The 23087-nt window shown below is 46.2% G+C and overlaps 1 protein-coding gene across 2 annotated transcripts in view; it reads left to right on the top strand.

The window, feature by feature from the left end:
• The window catches only part of GRIK3 (glutamate ionotropic receptor kainate type subunit 3), a 301429-nt gene extending 279200 nt beyond the window's left edge, over nt 1–22229 (top strand). For both annotated transcript variants that reach the window (XM_081961775.1, XM_081961776.1), the window contains exons 13-16: nt 757–974; nt 15322–15544; nt 17339–17589; nt 19605–22229. In XM_081961775.1, the coding sequence (XP_081817901.1) occupies nt 757–974; nt 15322–15544; nt 17339–17589; nt 19605–19799 (887 nt within the window). In that variant the 3' untranslated portion in view covers nt 19800–22229. The remainder of the gene's footprint in view (nt 1–756; nt 975–15321; nt 15545–17338; nt 17590–19604) is intronic.
• The last annotated feature ends 858 nt before the right edge of the window (nt 22230–23087 follow it).

A 23087-nucleotide genomic window follows, 5' to 3' on the forward strand; every position in this document is an offset into this window, starting at 1 on the left:
CAAGTTTTCAGACCTCCTGCCTTACGTGCTCTTCCCCTCACAACCAGTGTCACTTTTCAGCACTGAAGCACAGTGGGGATATGGATTCAATGTCTTTGAAGACATGCACTTTTTCATCTCATGATTTTCAGCCTTCTGGGACACAGGTTTCCTCCCCTGGCTTCCCTTTGGAACCTGGTTCCACCTGGAATCAGGAGCACAAGAGATAAAACCATCCATGGATGTCCTTCTCCCTCTTTGGACAAAGTCACTGTAGGCCTGTAACACATTTTAAATGGTGTTTGCTGCCCTTGGCTGCTATTTACAGCCCTAATCATTTCTTGCCCAGAGGTTTTGTCTTTTGTTTTTTGTTTTTAAAGAAAAGCCTATATATTTGGAGAATGTCCTCGGAGTGAGCCCTTTTGAAAAACAATCCACATAAAAGGAGTTTCCTTTGATTTTAAATGATTGAACAAAAGGGACATAAAAGTTCACAAATGGCTTGCTATTCAAATCACATAAATGCTGCTTAGTTAATTACTCTGATTTGCAGCTCCCCATAAATTACTGGCTGTGCCACAAGGTCAGCAGGAATGGGCTGGGGATTTCTGCCAGCAGCAGAAGGAAAGAACGGGAACAGCAGGATGCGTTTCTTAGGCGTCGCTCAGGTTGACCTGGTATAATCGGGGTGCAGCTCGTGACTGAGAAGCGGGCCTGGAGGGGGGAGGGGCTGTCCAGCCTGTGACTGTTTCCCTCTCCTTCTCTCTTTTTTCCCAGGCTCCGAGCTGATGCCCAAAGCTCTCTCCACTCGGATCATCGGGGGAATTTGGTGGTTTTTCACCCTCATAATCATCTCTTCCTACACGGCCAACTTAGCTGCCTTCTTGACGGTGGAGAGGATGGAGTCCCCCATTGGCTCCGCAGATGATTTGGCCAAGCAGACCAAAATCGAATATGGAGCAGTCAAGGACGGAGCCACCATGGTCTTCTTCAAGGTGAGCTTGCAACCTAAGTGACTCTCCTCCAGGGTGGCCCTGGAGTATCTGTCACAGCCGAATGAGCGAACGGAGCCCTTGTGTCCGTGCAGACCTGCCAGTGGGATGGCTGCTTCCTCTCTTGGCCCTCTCCTGTCTGCCCATCCCAAAGGGGGCCCACTGCAGAGGTGGGTTCCTATTGTTCGGATTGGTTTGGCCGAGTAGGTAGTAACTCGGCTGGACATGCCCCCAAACCAGTTCTACCAGGGGAGCCTTAGGCGCTGCCATTTTGTTTTTTGATTCTGCGCATGCACGCGTAGCGTGCATCAAGCGCGTGCTCACGAAGCATGCCCCTGAGCAGCAAACCAGCAGTAACAGAAGCCGGAACTCACCCCTGACCCACTGCTTCCCCTTTCAGCCTCCCACAGCTGTCCAAGGGCCCTGTCAGTGTAAGCAGAGAGTGATTTGCCCAGGGAAGCAGGAAGGGGGGGGGGCAGCAATAGGCAGGATTCCCAAAGCAGCCGGGGAAGACGGTGCCTGTGGTTGAGAATCTCACCGGGGCTGGGCATTCTTGCTCTTGCTGAAAGGGGGACAATGGTTGGAGGCTGCCGCTTGAGGAGGAATCATGGTGGGACTTCAGTTGCTCATCAAATCTGCAGGTCCTTGTCTGTGAAATCTTTTTGGGCCTGGGATAAAACAGCTGTTTCCATGCAACTGGGCCCCAAGGCATGTCAGGGGCTCCGGAACTTGGTATCAAGGGATTTGGTGGCTGTGAATGCCAAAGAGGATCCTGGCACAGCCCAGGAGCATTTCCAAACTCCTGATCTGTCATCTCCAATAACGACTCCTCAAGGGGGAATGGAGCAGGAGCATCACAATGGCAATTGCCTAACTTGACGGTATCTAGTTTTCCTGGGCAGGATTGACAGCCTAGGAACCGTTTCGTACAGTGACTTCCCTACTTTGCAATATGTGAATGTTGCTAATATTGCTCTCAATTAAGTGTATATGTCAGGGTTCCAAATAGCATCCAAAAGTAAATCAGAGTCCAAGGCAAAGTATTGCTCAAAGTTCCAATTTATTAAGACAGCTATGTTTGCACAGCTGGGGAAACCTGAATCTGAACGTTTCCTGTTTTTCCCCACCCAGTTGAAAGTTCAAGATCTTGCCCCCACACCCACAAGTCCATCCCATGGTCCAATCTTCTACTGCCCTGCTGGCAGTTCCACCCATCCAGTTCTGGTCAGGTGCAGAGGTGTAAAGACCAAGGGTGACCTTGGCTTTCTAGAAAGAATGTTGTTATGGCTATATAGCATCTAACTCCATACAATCCCCACTCCCATTTTCCCACCATAGAAAATGCATAGTTGAATAATAGAAAGTGTGGCAGGCCAAAGATCCAAAAGAAAAGATGGCTGCAGGCCTGACAGTGTAGTTGGGACTGAGCATCGCGCAAGGGTCTGATGGAATGAAACGGGAGGGCAGCAGGAGTCTCAACCAAGAAATGTAAGCAAGGACTATCAGGCCCCCCAAAACTCTTGCTGAAAGGGGGGATTGCCGGGGCAGGGACTCCCTGGTGGTGGGAATTCCCAGCTCAGAGAACTGTGGGATGCCGTGCTAGACGCCCTCTGTTGGATTCTCCACCTGCAATCCCTTGGATGCTGGCAGGATGGCTCAAGCCAAGAACCCTGCAGATTCGTGCTGGAAGCAAGCTCTGGACTGCTAGACAGCAGGAGCCTGGCTGGAGGGCCAGGAGAGTCCCGTGGATGCTTCTGCCGTTACAGGTAGTTCTCAGTTTACAACAGATCGTTTAGTGACCATTTGAAGTTTCAGTGGCACTGTAAAAAGTAACTTATGACCATCTTTCACACTTATGACTATTGCAGCATCCCCATCATCCAAATTCAAATGCTTGGCAAGTGTTCATATTTATGACGGTCGCAGTGTCTTGGTATCCCGTGATCTCCTTTTGTGACCTTCTGACAAGCAAAGTCAATGGGGAACCATGTTGCTAACTGTAGTGATTCACTTAACAACTGTGGCAAGAAAGGTCGTAGGATGGGACAAAGCTTACTTAACAACTGTTTTGCTTAGCCAGGTAAATTTTGGGCTCAGTCGTGCTTGTAAGTTAAGGACTATCTGTGCTGAGTGGTTGCTCTGATGCAGCCAGAAGAAAAGCTACTGGGACAGCCTCAGTTTCTTATGTGATTGCAGCTAGACCCCCCTCTCCACTTCCAAGGAAGCCCCCCTGCCTTGCCAAGGTTACCTGGGCCTTCTGCCAGCCAAGCTGCCCTGCCTTTCTGGGCAGGAACAAAGCAACTGATGGTGGAGACACAGAGTCAGGAGGGAGATCAAGAGCAGCTTTGAGTTGTAAATAAAGGTAAAGATAAAGGTTTCCCCTGTCCAGTCAATTCTGACTATGTGTGTGTGTCTGTGTGTGTGTGTGTGTGTGTGTGCACGCACGCACACATGCGCGTGCTCATCTCCATTCCTGGGCTGAAGGAGCCAGCCTTGTCCGAAGACAATTTCCATAGCCATGTGGCCAGTATAGCTATATAGCCAAAGGCAAACGGAACGCTGTTACCTTCCCACCAAAGTGGTACCTATTTGTCTACTCACATTTGCCTGCTTTCAAACTGCTAGGTGGGCAGGAGCTGTGGCAAGGAATGGAAGATCACCCCCATCACCTAGTGCTTGGGTCTTTTTTTTTTTAATTAAAGGTTTTAACAAATTTTATAAATATTACCCCTTCCCCTTCCCAGCCTCCAACCCTCCCTCCCCCCAACTTCCCAGAGCAAAATAGAGGGTATAAACATTTAACAATCATACGCTAACATAAGCTAACTGATTTTAGCATCCTACCTCCTCTTGTACTTTAATTCCCCTTTTGTTAAGCTAACTTTAGGTAAATTGTAGCATTCCTTACTCCTTCACTCATAAGCTAATTGAATTTTTTAGTCCGATATTTATTTTGAATATAGTCAATCCATCTTCTCCATTCCAACTTATATTTCTCATCTGAATGGTCCTTCAAATATGCTGTGATTTTGGCCATCTCTGCTAGATTTACTACTTTTAGCATCCATTCTTGAATAGTAGGCAATTCTTCCTTCTTCCAGTACTGCGCCACCAACAATCTTGCTGCCGTCGTTAAGTTCAAAATCAAATTAGTCTCTATAACTGTACAGTCTGTAATTATACCTAACAAAAACAACTGGAGGGTGAACTTTATCCTCTTTTTAAGTATATTTTGAATAACCCACTATATTTTTATCCAAAATGCTTTGACTTTTTTGCAAGTCCACCATATATGGTAATATGTAGCATCAGCACAATCACATCTCCAACATTTAAGGTTGTAAATTCGGATACATACAAGATAATGTTTTGGGATCTAAATGCCATCTATACAACATCTTATAAAAACTCTCTCTCAAATTCTGAGCTTGCGTAAATGTTACATTTCTTACCCAAATCTTTTCCCATGTTTCCATCATTATTGGCTCTTCGAAATTTTGTGCCCATTTTATCATACAGTCTTTAACTAACTCTGTTTCAGAATCTATTTCTATCAGTATATTATACAACCTTTTTATATGCATTTGACTCTGGTCCCTAATTTGTTTTATCAAACTATCCTCATTTTGCGTAATACCAATTGTCTGATCTTTTTTCCATCTAGCTTGTAACTGTCCATATTGGAACCAGGTTTGAATTACCCTTTCTTCTCTTAATACATTCAAAGGCTTTAACTGTAGTATACCTCTCTATATATTAAGAAGTTCTCTATATGTAATTACATCCTGTTTTTGTTCTATACTTATATTCTCTATCGCGTGTCTGGGTACTACCCACATAGGTATCATCATTTAACCTATATTGGTATTTTTTCCAGACACGCAATAGGGCATTCCTTAATAAATGGCTTTTAAAAATCTTATCCACCTTCTCATCATATATTAAATAAGTGTGCCAACCATATACCAAATCATATCCCTCAATATTCAGTATTCTATCCTCTGTTAGATTAATCCAATCACTAATTGTTGATAAAACTACTGCTTCATAGTATTAAATTAGGCATTTTCAAACCTCCTCTTTCCCGTATGTCTTGCATTATTTTAAGTTTTATTCTTGGTTTCTTCCCCGCCCAGACAAAGTTATTAATACCTTTCTGCCATTCTTCCAAATTTGCATCTTTTTAAAGTATTGGTATCATTTGAAAGAGAAATAGAAACTTACGCAAAACATTCATTTTTACTGCTGCTATTCTTCCCAACAGTGACAATTATAGTTTTTTCCATTTATTCATCTCTAATTGTATTTTATGCCACAATGGTTCATAATTATACTTATATAATTTCCCATTTAAGGTTGTAATGTAAACTCCTAAATATTTAACCTTTTCTACTATCTCTCATTCTGTTACTCTTTCTAGTTCTTCTTTTTGATTTGTGGTCATATTTTTAACTATCATCTTTGTTTTTCCTAGATTTATTTTGAACCCAGATACTTGACCATATTGATTAATTATGTTCATTAAACCTATAGCTGATTTCCCTGGTTGGGTTAAAGTTACAACCAAGACATCCGCAAATGCTCGTACTCTATATTCATAATGCCTAATCTTAATTCCCTGTAGGTCATCCGACCCACGTATTCTATTCAACAATAACTCCAAGGTTAAACAATAATGGAGACAGGGGATACCCCTGTCTTGTTCCTTTTTCAATTTTGAAGGATTCTGTTAAACTACCATTAACTATAATTTGTGCTGTTTGTTTCTGGTATATTGCCTTGATAGATTGTGTGAAATACTCTCCAAAATGCATCTTTTGTATTATTCTTATTAGAAATTGCCAATTTACTCGGTCAAATGCTTTCTCCACGTCTAAGAATAAAAGTGCTGGGGGGACTTGGTTGTTCTTCCCCAAATATTCCAATATATTAACAATTTGTCTTACATTACTTTTCATTTGTCTCCCCTGTATAAAACCGGATTGATCATTATGAATTGTTTGTTGTATAATTGACATCAACCTATTTGCTAATATTTTAGCAAAGAGTTTATAATCTGTATTAAGTAATGAAATAGGTCTATAGTTTTTGGGCTGAGTGTGGTCCTGATCTTCTTTTGGAATCAGGGAAATAAAGGCTGTTCTCCAAGATGGCGGTAGCCTTCCTTCCATTTGAATTTTATTAAATAGTTCCTTAAGAGGATCTACCATTTCTAATTGTAACTTTTTATAATAAACCACTGTCAATCCATCTGTACCTGGGGCCTTCCCAATTTTTAATTGCTTAATTGCCAGGAGAATTTCCTCCGTGGTTACAAGTTGATTCAGTCTTTCCCTTTGTTCATCTGTAACTATAGGTATTTTCTCTTTCTCCAGATATCTATCTATATCTAAACCTTGTATTTTATCACCAGCGTACAATCTAGTATAATATTCTGAGAAAGTCTTTTTAATCATATCCTGTTGATAAACTTCTTTGCCTTTGTATTCTACTTTCTCTATAGTACAAGACTTTTGTTTCTTTCCTTTACATGTATGCTAGCCATCTACCTGGTTTATTTGCATTACAAAAAGTATTATGTTTAGCATATATCAGATTAGTGGCTACTTGATCTGACATCAACATATTGAACTGCCCTCGCAGTAAAGTAATTGCTTCTCTTGTCTTCTTATCATCTGGGTTAGATATTAATGCCTGCTCTTTCTTTTTTATCTCTTCTTCTAATTCCCTTCATTTTCCCCCCTGTCTATGCCTATATAAATTGTTCAAATTTATTAAGACACCTCTCATGTAAGCTTTACTTGCATCCCAAACCATTTCCATCGATGTCCCCTTATGCATGTTAAAAGCATAAATTCTTTCAATAGTTAAATTCTTTCAATAGTTTTTTACATTCTATAAGATTTCTCTCATATCTAAATAACTTTTCATTTAACCTCCAAGACCTCCTAGATCCCTCTCTATATTCCAATTCCATCCAAACCGGATTATGATCTGTTAGAGTTCTCTGGCATATCTTCGTCTTCTTCACCCTAGAAAGTTGCTTGCAGTATTTCATTCCTAGTTTCCCTGGTGACAAAATAAATTACAATATCTCTTGGTAGTTGTCTCTGTCTGGCAATCCATGAATTGACATGGTAAATTTTATCGATCTGCCAGGCACACTCTACCTTTGGTTCATCAGTTAATTGAGTGAAAGCTTCAGCAAAAATATCTCTCAGATCTTCTTGGTTATGTTCTTTCAAACCTCTTATTCTTAAGGCAAATTCCATTGTTCTGTATTGTATCATTATAACTTCTGCCTCTGATTTATCAATTTTGCTTTGTGCCTCCTCACCTTTATTATCCAACTTCATATTAGACTGATTAATTTCTTCCACCTTCTCATCCAGAGATGTTACATAACCAAATAAACCTTTAAATGCATCTACAATGTCCTCCCTAATCTGTTGATTACGGGTTTGGATTAAATCCTTAATTCCAGACATTTCCTCAGACACGTCTTTAAAAGCATTTGAAATCTTTTCGTCCAAAACAACGGCTTGGTCCTTTAATGCATTTTGGAGAGCCTCAAGTGTCAGAGGGACTTCTGGAGGCACCATTGGCATTGGAAGGGAACGCCAGCCCCGTGACTGAATAAGCTGCTAGAACAGCATAAATCAGCTGTCTAGTGGCTTGAAAACTCCCCCTCAGGAAAAGAGGGGGGGCGAGAAGATGGGAGAGGGTAGAGCTCCCCGGGATCCCCAGGAGAAATACTGGGGCACAAGGGTGAGAGCTCCCCAGAAGCCCGACATAGCTCCTCTTCCGGGACGCTTCTGCTTTTGCAGAAATGAAACGTCACGACCACCCCTGCTGTCAGTGTTTAAATCTATATTTGATTGATACGCAGGCAGAGCAAAACAGGAGTGAATATAATTGTAAGTACAACTCTTAATTCCGATGTAATATACTTCCCTCTGTGAAGACAAAGGGACTTAAAAGGAAGATGGTGATTGAATAACAAAGGGTGTGTCGAAAGTGAAACCTAAAAGGGGCAGCACTTGTTAACTGCCTGCTAACGATGTTAAAAGACTCAAGAGTTTAAGATCAAAGAAAACAGTATTAGTTAACAAATCTGGGGGAATAGGTGGACTTTTTGGACTCAATAAACTGGCTGTTGAAAAGTTTATTTGAATATCTGGAAATGGCTTCAAAACAAACAAAACTAAGTGTTTCCAAGAGCGCTGGAATTTCCCCAGCCCAGAAACAGAAATTACAATCTTTATTACCCCCAGTAGAAACACCTAATGCTTGGGTCTTGAACCTGGATTGTCAGTTTTCCAGCTGACAAGCTCAGCATCTTTAACCATTGGGCTCTTGTGCCTTTCCCAGCCACAAATTTGAGGGTTTAAATGAACCAGAACTCAGAGGTGGGGATGATGGGCTATGTGCCTGGCAAAGGATGATCCCACTTTCGAAAGCTCTGCGCCCATTAAGTCAGAAGATGAGACAGCTCCTTTGAAAGGGAGACAAGCCAGGCCAGTTCTCTCTCCCTTGCAGTAATTCTGGTCATCCCCCCATTCACCCAATCTACCCACCAGAAGTTGGAGAAGCAAGCATTCCAAAAGACAATTGATCTGGACTACAAGAGAAATTGTGTTAATAAACTATAATTAATAACAGTTTGTTTAAATTGCTGGCTGAACCAGCCTCGCTATGGATTCCTTTGGCGTGTTTTTGGTTTTCTGTTTCAAACTGCAAACCTGTAGGGTTGGAGGGCCTTTTCCCACCAGCACACTTATCCCTGTAGGGCAAAAGTGTCAAACTCAAGGCCTGCAGCCTGCATACAGCCCTCAATGAGGTCATATCTGGCCTGTGTGGCCAGAAACTGTAAGGAGCAGGCCTGTGTCACTTCAACCCAGCCCACGCCATTCCGGCAAGCGTGCGTACGCAAAGGAGGAGGAGGAGGAGGAGGAGGAGGCCGCACACGCATACAGGCCCAGTTCTCTGCCACCCCGTGCAGGGCAACAAAAGTAGTCTGTGGGACTACAGTAAAAAAAAAATAGTTCAGACCTTCCAACCTTGCGAGATCTTTTTTTTGTGTGTGTGTGAGAAGTTGGAAGGTCTGATTTTTTTTTTTTTTACTGTAGTCCCACAGACTACTTTTCTTGCCCTGCACGCAGTGTCGGAGAATGGAGCTGGAAAGCAGATTAGTGATGTGGCTGCCCTGGGGGTGGGGTGTGTCTGAGGGTTTGGCACGAGTGTCCCGGCTGAAGGCCCCTCAGGTGAGCCAGTGCAGTGCGGGTGGGGTAACTCCACACCCACTGCTTTGCTTCGTCCTCCTCCACCACCATCTTGTTCCGTCTTCCACCTCCCAAGTGCTTCATTTCATCTCTCCTCCCCCCCCCCACCATGCTTTGTGGCCACCGCACCAGTGCATCGCTCATCCTCCTGCTCCCTTATGGTGGCGAGCAAGGAGAAGTGGTGAAGAATGAAACGAGCCAGTGGGGGTGGGTGGAGGACGGATCAGCTGCAGGCCACCATGGAGAGCATGACTAATGTCAGTGCCATGAGATGGGGTGAGAGAGCGAGAGAACAATCTAATCAACCCACCCACCCACCCACCCTCTCTCTCTTTCTCTCTCCCTCCCTCCCTCTCTCTCTCTCTCTCTCTCTCTCTCTCTCTCTCTCTCTCTCTCCCTCTCTCTCTCTCTCCGGTGACAGTGGTGGCACTTCAGTGACTGGACGGCAGGGCATTTCTCACTTGGCCACTTTCCCTCTTTCTTCTCCCCACTCCTCCTCCTCCTTCAGACAAAAGCTGCACTTTTCGTCTGTCCATTGCAGCGCACCACCTGGGATTTACTTTGACAGCAGTGGAGCTTGGGGAATGGTCAATCCCTGTTCGTAGCATGGCAGATAAGGTGGAAGGCAATTCCCCCCCCCCCCCACCAGACCAGCACAGCCTGGCAGGGGTGAGATGGAAAACCGAGTGGCATTCAAAGCAGCTGGAGGCACACTGGCTGTAGCTGCCACCTGGACGCCACAGGCACCACCCACACAAGTGAAGTCAAACTGGCCACGTGCCCACCCACAGCCATTCAGCTGCAACCACCCCAGCCCCCCCTCTCCCTCCCCCCTGGTCCCCAAAGGACTGACTGCAACAATGCTAATCCGGCCCTCAATGAAATCTAGTTTGACACCCCTGTGGTAGAGAGTCCTGTGGCTATCGTGATATCAGAAGCTTTTCATTGTCAGTGCAATGGTTGTGAGTCCTATATGAGCCAGTCGTATGCGGCAGCCACCCAAAAACCAGCGCAGTCCTAGACTGCATGATCAGAGGAATAAAATCAAGATCACACAAAGTACCACTTTATAAGGCCTTGGTAAGGCCACACTTGGAATACTGCATTTAGTTTTGGTTGTCACGATGTAAATAAGATGTTGAGACTCTGGAAAGAGTGCAAAGAAGAGCAATCAAGAGGATTAGGAGACTGGGCGCTAAAACATGAAGGATTGCAGGAATCTAGTCTAGCAAAAAAGAGGACCTGGGGTGACAGAATAGCAGTGTTCTGGTATTTGAGGGGCTGCTACAAAGAAGAGGGGTTCAACCTGTTTTCCAAAGAACCAGAAGGCAGGACAAGAAACAATGGAGGGAAACTAATCAAGGAGAGAAGCAACCTAGAACTAAGGAGAAATTTCCTGACAATGAACCAGCGTCTGTGGAGATTCTCATAACCAGTGGAATGCCTTCCCTCCAGAGGTTGTAAGTGCTCCATCACTGGAATTTTTAAAGAAGAGATTGGACAATCATTCATCTGGAATAGTCCAGGGTCTCCTGCTTGTGCAGGGGGTCGGACGTCAAGACCTTCAAGGTCCCTTCTCTTATTCTGTTAAATTGTGCATGTGGAAACAAAGCAGAATCTTGCGCTCACCACATAGGTACATGACAAGGTGCACAAAGGGTTCTCTTTGTTGCCAAAAGCAAAATGAATCCTAAATCAGCAGCTTAAATGGCTGCAATTGCAAGACACTATCAATTTGAGCAAAATAACTAATTTAAAGTGCTTTTCATTTGCTTGAAGGTGGAGAAGCATTGCAACACCCAGTCATGTTGTAACAAATGTGGGGGTGTCTCAATAAATCTTTTGTTTGGCTATTTTCAAAATGCTGTGTAGCAGTTCAATCAATATCTGCCAGATAGCCGATTAACTTCAAAAGCTGATACTGTTAACCTCCTTTTGTATTGATGTTGGCTTCTAATTGCTAGTAATATCACCTCCTCAAATGCAAGGTAAGGCTGGAGTGTCTGTACATACACTTCTGTGCTAATTGTATGTTGCCTTCTCTTAAACTCTGGTAATTTTTCTGGCAAAGAGTGAAAATGTAGTGCTTTTATGACACATGTGGTTCTCCAGGTATACACACACACAGACCAATAAACAAAATGGCTAGCTTGGCATGGAAAGTATAAGTTTATTTTTGTAGGTGCCCTCAAACTTTGCAGGAAATCAAAGGCAGTGCGCTAGTGACAGATACCAAGCAGAGGTGGCATTCAACAGGTTCTGACCAGTAGCAGAAATTTTGAGTACTTCTGAGAACCAGCAAATACCACCTCTGGCTGGCCCCACCCCTATATATTCTCTGCCTCCCAAGGCCCAGCTGATTTGGAGGGAATGGAGATTTTACACTATCCTTCCCCTGGAGTGAGGAGGGAATGGAGATTTCACAGTATCCTTCCCCTGGAGTGAGGAGGGAATGGAGATTTTGCAGTAACCTTCTCGTGGAGTGGGGAGGGAATGGGGATTTTACAGTAACCTTCCTGTGGAGTGGGAAGAGAATGGAGATTTTATAGTATCCTTCTCCAGGAGTGGGGAGGGAATAGAGATTTTGCAGTAACCTTCTCGTGGAGTGGGGAGGGAATGGAGATTTTACAGTATCCTTCCCGTGGAGTGGGGAGGGAATGGAGATTTTACAGTAACCTTCCTGTGGAGTGGGAAGGGAATGGAGATTTTGCAGTATCTTAACCCTGGAGTGGGGAGAGAATGGAGATTTTACACTATCCTTCCCCTGGAGTGGGAAGGGAATGGAGATTTTACAGTATCCTTCTCCAGGAGTGATGTGGGAATAGAGATTTTGCAGTATCCTTCCCCTGGAGTGAGGAGGGAATGGAGATTTTGCAGTATCTTTCCCCTGGAGTGGGGAGGGAATGGAGATTTTACAGTATCCTTCCCCTGAAGTGAGGAGGGAATGGAGATTTTACAGTATCCTTCCCCTGGAGTGGGGGAGGGAATGGGGATTTTGCAGTAACCTTCCCATGCCACACCCAGCAAGCCACACCCATGGAAACGGTAGTAAAAATATTTGAATCCCACCACTGATACCAAGGGTCTGTGTAATTGTGGTAGGTTGCAAATCAAAATAACAAACAAGAGCTTAAGTTGAAAAGCATTTCCTATGAGATACAATTTGCTTCTCCTTCAGAAGAGGAGCTACTTCGTTTTCTGCTAAGCTTAGCCGGTTGCTCTTTCAGCTTGGATTTTTGGAGCATCTGCAAGTTCTGAATGAGATTAAGAAGCAAAAAAAAGATGTGGGCCTCAAAATAAAACATTACACCTCAAATTTCCTTAGGGATAAATCAGAGACAACATTTTGGAATATTGGAAAGGCTGATCCATGAATGATGAATCAAACTGGTTCCCAGTTATAATGCAATGGGGTTCAAGACAGGATGGCCAGGCAGAATGAACTCCTGGAAGTGGTCTTGGCTTCCTCCAAGGATTTAGACTCTTTCTTAAGTTAATGTTAGCAGATACTAGATAGGTAGACTCTGGCTACTATCTCAGCATCGGGATGGCCTAGATTACTTTTGATGTCACTTCCAACCCAGCCACTCTCTCTGTCAGTGTTCCAAATAGCATTCAATAGTAAATCAGAGTCCAAGGCAAAGGATTCCTCAAAGTTCCATTTTGTGAAGAGAGCCATGTTGGCATATCTGGGAAAACCCGAATCTGAAAACTTCCTGGTTTTCCCCACCCAGTTGAAAGTTCCAGATCTTTCCCCCCCACCCACAAGTCCATCACATGGTTCAATCTCCCACTGCCATGCTGGCAGTTCCTCCCATCCAGTTCGGGTCAGGTGCAGAGGTGCAAAGGCAAAGGATGACCTTGGCTTTCTAGAAAGAATTTTGTTATGGCTACATCACATCTAACTCCGTACAATCCCCCCTCCCATTTTCCCACAATAGAAAATGCATAGAAGAATAATAGAAAGGGTGGCAGGCCAAAGATGGCTGAAGGCCTGACACTGTCATGATTTAAGCCCTATTGCCTAGGGCAGGAGTCTCCGACTTGGCAACTTTAAGACTTGTGGATTTCAACTCCCTGAATTTTTCAGACAGCATGGCTGGTCTAGGATTGCATATAAATACAGACAAATACGTCTTTATTTGCTTTTGTTTTAGAAACAACTGAAATGGATAACTTTATTTATTTATTTGGTTTATTTTTTGATTTAATTTTTATTGATTTATTTTATTTCATGTTATTATTTTATTTCATATTTCTAAACCTCCTTCCAAGCCATGTACAATATAATATAACCAATGAGCAAAACAATGTAGAAAAATTAGCATTAAAATTAAAAATTAAATTAGGATTTAAAATTTTAGAATTATAGGATGACAATTAAACATCAAAAGAAGAAAAAAAGTCATAATATGCTCATTTAAAATTGGATTATTATAGTCGGGGGGGTTCTAAAGTTGGGATTTTTTCTGTTCCCCCACCACCACCACCACCACAAGGCCAAGGAGCCATGTTCTGACCCCTTTGTGGAAAGTCAGTTGGGGGCTTTCCTCCCTTCTGGGGGTTGGATGTTCAATAAAGCGAGGGCAGTGACTGAGAAAGCTGCCTTCCTAGACTATGCCAGTCAAAATCATTTGACTGACAGCATACCTTTCCTGCCTGATCAAGTGAGACAGGCTGATGAGATTGGGTGAAGCTCAGGGGTGAAATCTGGCAGGTTCTGGAGAACTGGTAGCGGAAAGTTTGAGTAGTTCGGAGAACCAGTAGTGAAAATTTTGAGTAGTTCGGAGAACTGGCAAAAGTCACCTCTGGCTGGCCCCAGAGTGGGGTGGGAATGGTAATTTTGCAGTATCCTTCCCCTGCCACACCCACCAAGCCACACTGACCAAGCTGGTAGTAAAAAAAAATGAATTTCACCACTGGTGAAGCTGGATCTGTAGATAACCCAGTCCTATGCCTTGTGGAGTTTTATAAGCGGTGGCCAACACCTTGAATTGGACCCAGAAGCAAACTGGTACGCAGTGCACTTCCCTGAGCAACTGGGAGATGACAGGGCACGAGTGACTGAGTGTAGAGACTCCCTGTCCAGGTAAGGGTGCAATTGGTGTGCAACACATAATTAGGCAAAGGGCCTCCTGGCCATGATTGTCACCTGCTCTTCAAGCAGGAGCTGTGAGTCAGGGACCCCCAAGTTACATACCAAGTCTGCCTGGGATAGTTCAGCCCCATCCAAGACCAAGAATGATAACCACTTAGGATCTCTCCTAGTTGAAAGGTGTATTCTATCCTGTTTTGCTTTTTAAAAAGAAACATTCTTATGCTTGTGCCACTTTCTAATCTTAAGGATCCTCTTTCTTTACATCAGTGACAATCCACCAGTGGAACGGCTTGCCTCCAGAAGTTGTGGGTGCCCCATCAGGTTTTTAAGAAGAGATTGGAGAGCCATTTGTCTGGATTGATATAGAGGTCACTTGTTTGAGAGGGGGTTGCACTAGAAGACCCCAAGGTCCCTTCTAACTCTTCTACTCTGTAGTTCTGTTCTTCTTCTCCAGCACTTGGAAACTTGGAAAGAGTCATGGTGGCTACCTGACAGTCATAGCTTGTCTGCCTTAGTTACAGGTTGCCAACCCAACCATAGAACCGACCATCAGGTTAAGTGTTCTGCCATGAACAGTCCTGGCAAAAGCTCTTTGAATTTTTGATGAGTTTTCTGTGATTCCACCTGCTCAAACTCTTCTCATTCATGATATTCATGGAACGCTATCCATCACCAGAAACAGTAGGCACCAAAGAGCCATGTGCATTATGGAGGAGCTGGAGTAATGTAGCTCATGCAGAATTCTTCTGTGTAACGTAAAGGAAGAGTGCTTTTGCTTGACCCCCTTTTGACTGCTGGCCCATTTTGAGCCCAAATCTCCTGCTGTAGGACATTTGAGAGGAAGGCAAGGGCTGGGCAGGAGCTGGCCCACAATGGCTTTTGAGTGAAATCTATCTTATCCCTCTTGCCTTGGCTTAAAAAAAAACCTCCCTTCTTGTTCTTTTGTTTTTCCATTGATCTGCCCTTCCAGAAGTCCAAGATCTCTACGTTTGAAAAAATGTGGGCCTTCATGAGCAGCAAACCCTCCGCTCTTGTGAAGAACAACGAAGAAGGGATCCAGCGTGCCCTGACTTCTGATTATGCCCTGCTGATGGAATCCACCACCATTGAGTACATCACCCAACGAAACTGCAACCTAACCCAGATTGGGGGACTGATTGATTCCAAGGGCTATGGGATTGGCACTCCCATGGGTGAGAGCAACGAGAGGCTATAGGGTGGGAAGGAGGGTGGTGGCACTCGATAAAAGCATGCAGGAATTTGGGCTCTGTAGACTATGGTTTAAACCAAATGGGCTGCTATCAAGGCACAATTGCAAATCTTGTCTTGGACCAGACTAGGGTTAGAGATAATCCCTGCTCATCCCACATGTCTACTATAGTAATCAAACAACCAATAGAAGAGAATATTTGCGGCTCAGGGTTGAACTGTGCAGTCCCTGGTGTTCTCTTTGTTGTTTATAGAGAAAAGTAAAGTCCTACACTTAGATAAGAAAAACCAAAAGTACACATATAAACTGGGTGAAACCAGGCTTAATAGCAATGACTGTGAGAGGGATCTTGGAGTCTTAGTGGACAACCAGCTAAATATGATCCAGAAGTATGCAGCGGCAGCCGAAAAAGCCAATGCAATCTTAAGTTTCATTAACAGAGGATCAAGTGGAGTACTAATACCACTCTATAAAGTCCTAGCAAGGCCACACCTAGAGTATTGCATCCAGTTTTGGTCACCACACTATAAAAAAGATGTTGAGACTCTAGAAAAAGTGCAGAGAAGAGCGACCAGGATGATTAGGGGACTGGAGGCTAAAACATATGAAGAACAGTTGAAGGAACTGGGCATGGACAGTCTAGAGAAGAGAAGGACCAGGGGAGACAAGATAGCAGTGTTCCAATATTTGAAGAGCTGCCATAGAGAGGAGGGGGTCAAGCTATTTTCCAAAGCACCTGAAGGCCAGACAAGGAATAATAGATGGAAACTGACTGAGGAGAGATTCAACCTAGAAATAAGGAGGAATTTCTGACAGTGAGAACAATCAACCCATGGAGCAGAAGTTGTGGGAGCTTCATCACTGGAGGCTTTCAAGAAGAGATTAGACTGCCATTTGTCAGAAATGGTGTAGGATCTCCTGCTTGAGCAGGGGGTTTGACTAGATGACCTATAACAGTGATTGCAAACCTATGGCACGTGGAGCCATTTGTCACTTCCGGTTTGCTCGGAGGATCGTTTTGAGCACTCCGAGGGTTTCAGGGACCGTCCGGGTGTCCGGGGGGCGGGGGAGGCTGTTTTCGCCCTCCCCAGGCTCCTATAAAGCCTCTGGAGCCTGGGGAAGGTGAAAAAAGCATGTAAAAATGGGGGGGAGCACCTGTAGTGCACGCATGCGCACTGGGGGGTCGCACATTGCATTATGGATGCGGCACGCCCGCACACGACCCCCCTGCGCTCCCCCCACTTATGGCACGCGAGCCAAAAAAGGTTCGCCATCGGTGACCTATGAAGTCCCTTCCAACTCTGTTAATCTGTTAAATCTGTTTGCTAGTAGATGTTTCTTTGGCCAACTGGATAACATCAGTGCACTAAGGATGTTACCTACTTAGGTAAGGAAACCTCTGCAAGAAAGCAATCACACTCAGAGAATACCAGGGACTCCACTATCAAAGAAATCCTGGACTAAAAAACCAGCCTCTTGCACATGCTTTAGAATCACCTCTGAAACTGCCCTTCTCGAGCTCTTATCTTGCACCAAGAATGTGCAGTGATTCCTTTGAGGCAGTGCAAGCAGATAGGAACCTTATGGCTGTATCAATTATGTCTGACATTCCAGTCAATAGGAATGCCTGCAAAAAGTGTGTTGATTTTCCAGCTTTGTGGGAGTCCACAGATCTGACTGAAAATTCTTGTGTAGGTTTTGTGTAGAGCAATCTTCCTTTTGGCTTTGTCACCTCAGTATCCTGCAAAGCTCCCCCTTCTGCCTCGCCCACTTATAGGTTCGCCATACAGAGACAAGATCACCATCGCGATCCTCCAGCTTCAGGAAGAGGCGAAGCTGCACGCCATGAAGGAGAAGTGGTGGCGAAGTAATGGCTGCCCAGAAGAGGAGAGCAAGGAAGCCAGTGCCCTCGGCATTCAGAACATTGGCGGGCTCTTCATCGTCCTGGCTGCTGGTCTCATCCTCTCGGTCTTCGTAGCCACTGTGGAGTTCATCTACAAGCTGCGCAAGACAGCCGAACGGGAGCAGGTATTGGCCTCCTTCTTCCTCTTCCTTCTTTCTTGGACCATCCCAAAGGGAAGAGGTGCCCCAAGCATCATTGTTTTGGTAGCTCAGAGCCAACCCACAGTTGAATTCCATAGTGTTTTTCTGACTCCACCACCCCCTTTTTAAGAGAAAATTTAGAGAAGATTGTCCTGAGAAGGAGGGGAAAAGGTTCCTAGGCACCTAGCTTGAAATCCCTCCTTCCCTTTAGCCCTGGGGAAGCAGTGATGAGGTCTCTGCCCACACTCTAGGGTGTGTCTGTAGAGATTCTCCCATCATCCAGGTCAAGATTGTCCCACGGTTGTGCTTGTCTTCAAAAGGCAGCTGAACTTTCTTGCTTCTTTTTCCTTTGGAAACATTTCACTTCCCAACCAAGAAACTTCTTCGGTTCTAACTGACTGGTGGGGAATGGAAGGATTTATATTCCTTGCAGTCATCCAGTCTTAGCACTGGGAGAGTCATTGAGGCCACTCGGGGGGGGGGCGTTGTCTGTATCCTCAGAGTCACCTGAATCAGAGTGAAAATGGGTGTGGAACCTTCTTGGCACTGCTGAAAGGACTGTGCTGTAGACAGGAGATATGTTGGTCCCTCTCGGCTGACAGGGAGCCAGGAATCCAAGGCAGGGGGCTGGGAAGTTGAAAGACATGCTGTCTGGGGCGGAATGGGACTGTTGGGCCTCGTAACCTTTGCCGCCCCTTGTTCGCCACCAGGGTTCCGCCCCCATCCATTAACCCCTACCATTTGTCTTCCGCTGAGACGACCCTCGCTGTTTGCGCTGGCCAATGGGCCCCAGCCTCTTCCCTTCCAGAGAACAGAAAACAAAAATGCAAAGGGTTTTCTAGCTCGGACCCAAGGCAACTGGGCGGAGGAACAAACCCCCGGAGAGGAAACTCGACACGGAACACTTTCTCCCTCCCTCCCTCCCTCTCTCTTTCCCCCTTCCCTTCCTCTGATTGGCTCTCGTGCTCCCAAAAGCCCAAGGTCAACAGTATTTCGCTGAATGGGCCGTGATGAAGAGCCTGGGACAGATGTGGCTGGGGCCCATTGGTAGGGGTTAATGGCTGGGGGTGGAACCCTGGTGGCAAACAAGGGGTAGCGAAGGGTACGAGGCGAACAGTCCTAGACCAGTCTGGGGAGGGGGGGGAGGGGGAGAATGACTTTCTCTGTCACTGGATGAACTGGTGGTTCTGTTCAGGGGTTGGGGGAGCAAAGACTGTCCCAGGGACCATACTGCACACACTATTCTGAACTAACATGCTCCAGATGGACAACAGTCGGCTTTGCTTCTAAACACCCCAACACAAAGCAACACATTCGGCTTGCTGGCTTTATTGGAAAACATTCCCCTCCCCCACCCCCCAAAAACACACAACTTCAGGATGGAACCAAGTGTCAATGTGTTGGGGTTTATATAACAAAGAAATTGGTAATCAGTTAGAAGAGGCAGCGTCTTAAAATCATAGAAATGTGTGCTGAAAGGCTCCAGAAGCATCATCTAGTCCAGCCCTCTGTGATGTGCAGGAAAAGTGCTTAATCCGTCTGGCTCTCCTGGCGCTCAAAAGGAGTTGGAGACAGGCTGCTCCACTCTCTTGTAAAGGAGACCATCAGAAATTTCTTCCGTACATTTAAACGAAGTCTAGGGAGCTGCAACTTATCCCTTTCATTTCTGATTCTGGATGCCCTGGGAAGGGAAGAGAATTTCTGACCATTTTCCTTAGGCCGTATCCGAACACAGGTATTCTGTCTCCCCTCCATCTTTGCAGGCAGTCCCCATATCCCCTTAGTTGCCCTCATCTGACTCTCCTTGGGTGAGGGGGGAAGATTCACACCCATTCCCCCCCTGCTGCTGCATGGAGAAGAAGGGGGACTTCCTCTGTATGGCTCCTCTGAAGCACCATGGTGCCATCCAGGTGGGCCTTTTGGGGTGCTGGGCTTACCTGCCCTTGAGCGAGCCAAGCCCTGACTCTAATGTCCTCTTCCTTTGGCCTCTCTGCTTCCAGCGGTCCTTCTGCAGCGCCATGGCTGAGGAGATTCGGCTGTCCCTCACCTGCCAGCAACGCACGAAGCACAAAGCCCAGCCTCCCCTCATGGTGAAGACCGACGCCGTCATCAACATGCACACGTTCAACAACCGGCGGCTTCCCAGCAAAGACAACCTGGCCTGTAACACGGGGTTGACCCCGGCCTTCCCCTAGCCAGCAGAGGGGTGAGGACTGGGGCACCGAGGAAAAGGCTCCCTGTGAAGCAGCCCACTGAGCAGGAGGTCCGTGGAACGACGGACTCAGAGCAGGCCGCCCCACTTCTGCAGCCGGGGGTCTTACTCTTCCCTTGCAGGCCTCGCAACAGCCAGCCCCCCCCATTCCTCACCTGGACACCTCCAAGAGTCTCGATGTTTACATATCAAGAAAATGTAAAAGACAAAGCAGGCACCTCCCACCGTCTGAGTTCTCGGATCCCACCCTTTGGATTAAGTATGGCAATAAGCAAAAGGGCCTTGGGTCAGGAGATACTTGGAGCCCCCATGGACCAGAGGCTTCAGAGGCAATGGAGCGGAGGGGGGAGGGCAAGGGAGGGGTCCCGGCCAGAGCAACCACCCTTGCTGGGAGGAGCAGAACTGTGTTTTTTGATTCCCTGCTGGGCTGAACAATGGTTCCTCAGGAAGAGCCCCCTTGGCATGGCATGTAGGGTGAGGGTGATGCTACGGGAACCCTCCCTTCTCCAGACGGCAGGTGTGGGGGTCCCTCAGCTGTCAGGAGATGCAACAAGGGGACGGAGCACACCATGGCAGGTCAACATGGTCCTGCCACCCTGGAGAGGAATTCTCTTTGCCGGGCTCTGCTCAATCCAGTCGCCAAATCCAGCTGGGCAGAGCTCCCAGGAAAGAAGCATGCCAACATCTGCAAATAGGAAGCAATGACAATGTGGATTGGGGGGGGGGTGTGAACAGGGGACAAAGTTGGGCATTTGAGAGCTGTAGGATCTAGTGGCATTCCATTGATGTGGACGGACATTCCCCCACGCTGGTAGCAGTGGCAAGGCCTCTGGCCGAAACAAGTGCATGGATGCCCCTGGTTAGCCCCTATGGGTACAGTTCCTGAAAAGTGCCATAGTGCCCAAGGATACATTTCCAAGTAAGGTCCCAGGTAGCTTCCAATATTTGAGGGGCTGTCACAGAGAAGAGGGGGTTGGCCTATTCTCCAGAGCACCTGAAAGCAGGACAAGAGGCAACGGATGGGCAACTTATCAAGGGGATCCGACCTAGAATTAAGTCCCGGGTTGCCAGAAGGCTCCTCCTAGTTGTCCCTAGCTGTTCCCAAAGGATGAACCGATTCCAAAGCTTGGCCTTGACCAGGCACCACGGAGAGCACATGGTTTTCATTTTCTTCCGAGCAGAGTTTTTCTCTCCCAATGACCAAAGACCATCGCCCCCTGCCATTTGGAAGGAGCCAGGGGTGGGGCTGCTCTTCCCCACCCTCCTCCTTATAGAATTGCCAAGTGTAGATTCTGTGCCATCCCCTGGCCTGGGAAGTTACTGGTAGAGAAAAGTCTGGATGGTGTAGTGGCAGCCAGAGCCAGATGACACATTTTTATTCAAGGTCAGCATTTAGCATCAAGCATCTCTGACTAAGCTTGCCACATTTCTGGAACTGGTACCTGTCCGAGCGGAAAGAAGTTCAAGAAAAGGATGCCCGGGAAGGCATAAGCTTCCCTCCATCCTTCTGAATCCTCACATCAGTGGATGGCAAGAGGGAGAAGGCTGTTTCAAGGCTGTCCTCTAAAGTGCCTTTTGAGAGCTGTCCCCTTGGCCCCTTCCACAGCCTCAGCTTCACCAAGGCCACCCAAGAGGTCTAGCCGCAGCAGGGTCAGCTGGCCCATTAGCTGCAGAAGCAGAACCTGGCCGGAGACACGTCAAGAGTTCTGTGGAATCCTTGACGCTCTCAGAGCCTGTTTCTTTGCTTGTTTGCAGAGGCTTTATTGCCTACTAGGTAGCATCATTGGTGCCAGCGAGCGTGGGTTGGCTCCCTGTTGATGTACGGCAGCTTGCTGAGTAACACCAACAGTCCGTTCTCCTTTTCTTGCTCCTCCAGCAAAGGCCTAGCATGCCAGACTGCAACCAGAGAGCTATCATAACCCAGGGGTTGAGGTGGGAGGCTGAGCTGGGTCCAGCTTCTTTGGGAAGCAACAGGCTGGGAGAGAGTTCGAACATAACTGCAGCCCAGGGAAGGATTTCAGCACCCCCTTCCCATCTCGTTTCAGCTCCGATCAGCTGCTGTGAAGCTGGTGAAGAAAATACTCCCAGCCTCTTCCTATCTTGGGTTACTTTTATCAGCAGTGATGGCAGGAGGTAGTAAAAGGGAGCCAAGAGTTTGGGAATATTTCTCAAGGCGTTCAGTCCCATCCTGAAAGAGAAGATATTTGACTAGGAGAAGATTAAATCTTTTAGCTCATTTCAAATGGCCTCTTGGGACCTTGAAAAAAAGAAAATGGAATGGGGGCTTCTCCGTCCTGTGAGGAGGGACTTAAGGCAGAAGAGGAAATGAGGGATGCTCCTTAGGTTAATCCAATCTCCCCACAGAGTCCTTTTTGTACAGCATTGAATGTGGTGATAAGTAAAGCCAGTTCTGTATATCCCTTTCATTTACTCATTCTTAATTACCAATTCGTTTCTCCCACTCCAAGAAACACTCATGGTTTAGTACATCAGAACCCAGCTCTTTTAGTTGTCACAGAATTCTTTCGAAAGACAGGAGCTCCTCTCTTGGGTTTGGGTTTGGGTTTGGCCAAGTTACGCTCATCTAGAAAAGCTCCCTTAATCTGATCTCTGAAATGTAGGTGAAACGGACTCCTTTTCTTTTCAGTTTTAAGCACGTCAGCAAGCTCTTTTCTTTTCTGCTGTCTTTCATCCTTCCCAACCAGTCTGCTTATGCAAGTCTTTTCGTTTTGTGTGTGACGATGAAGAGGAGGCTTCCAAAGGTTGAACTTGGAGGAAAGACCATCAGAAGAGGTCACCTGCCCACTGAGGGAGACCAGGCATCTGAATCAACAACCAGTTCTGGTTTTTTCCAGCTTTCCGAGGAGAAGAACTAAAAGTAAATGTGAGGTATATCTGAAGACCATGTTTCTTACACGAAGCGTTGCTGGCTGAATGTGCATAGAGAGCCGTGGAGTGGCTGTTCCTCCATTAGAGCAGATGAGCTTTTCCACAGCTGAGACCCAGGCCAGGGCAGTGCCCTGGAAGTCTAAGATAGCCCACCTGCTTCCCTTGGCAGCCAGCAAATGCTGACCCACCAGACCAGGTGTACAAGGCCCTCCGTCACCTTCAACATCTTGGCTAGAGGAAGACCAAAAAGCTTTGGCTTTGGACATTGAGCTGTTGGTCTACCACAGAAGTTGCTGTGCAAGGCCAGTTGCAAAAGTGCACATGCTCCAAACTCACAACCACGCAACTCATTCTTTACCCTTAGTAGGGCTTCTTTGGATCT

The sequence above is a fragment of the Natrix helvetica genome, assembly GCF_964273705.1.
Source record: "Natrix helvetica genome assembly, chromosome: 9".
NCBI classification, from domain to species: Eukaryota; Metazoa; Chordata; class Lepidosauria; order Squamata; family Natricidae; genus Natrix; species Natrix helvetica.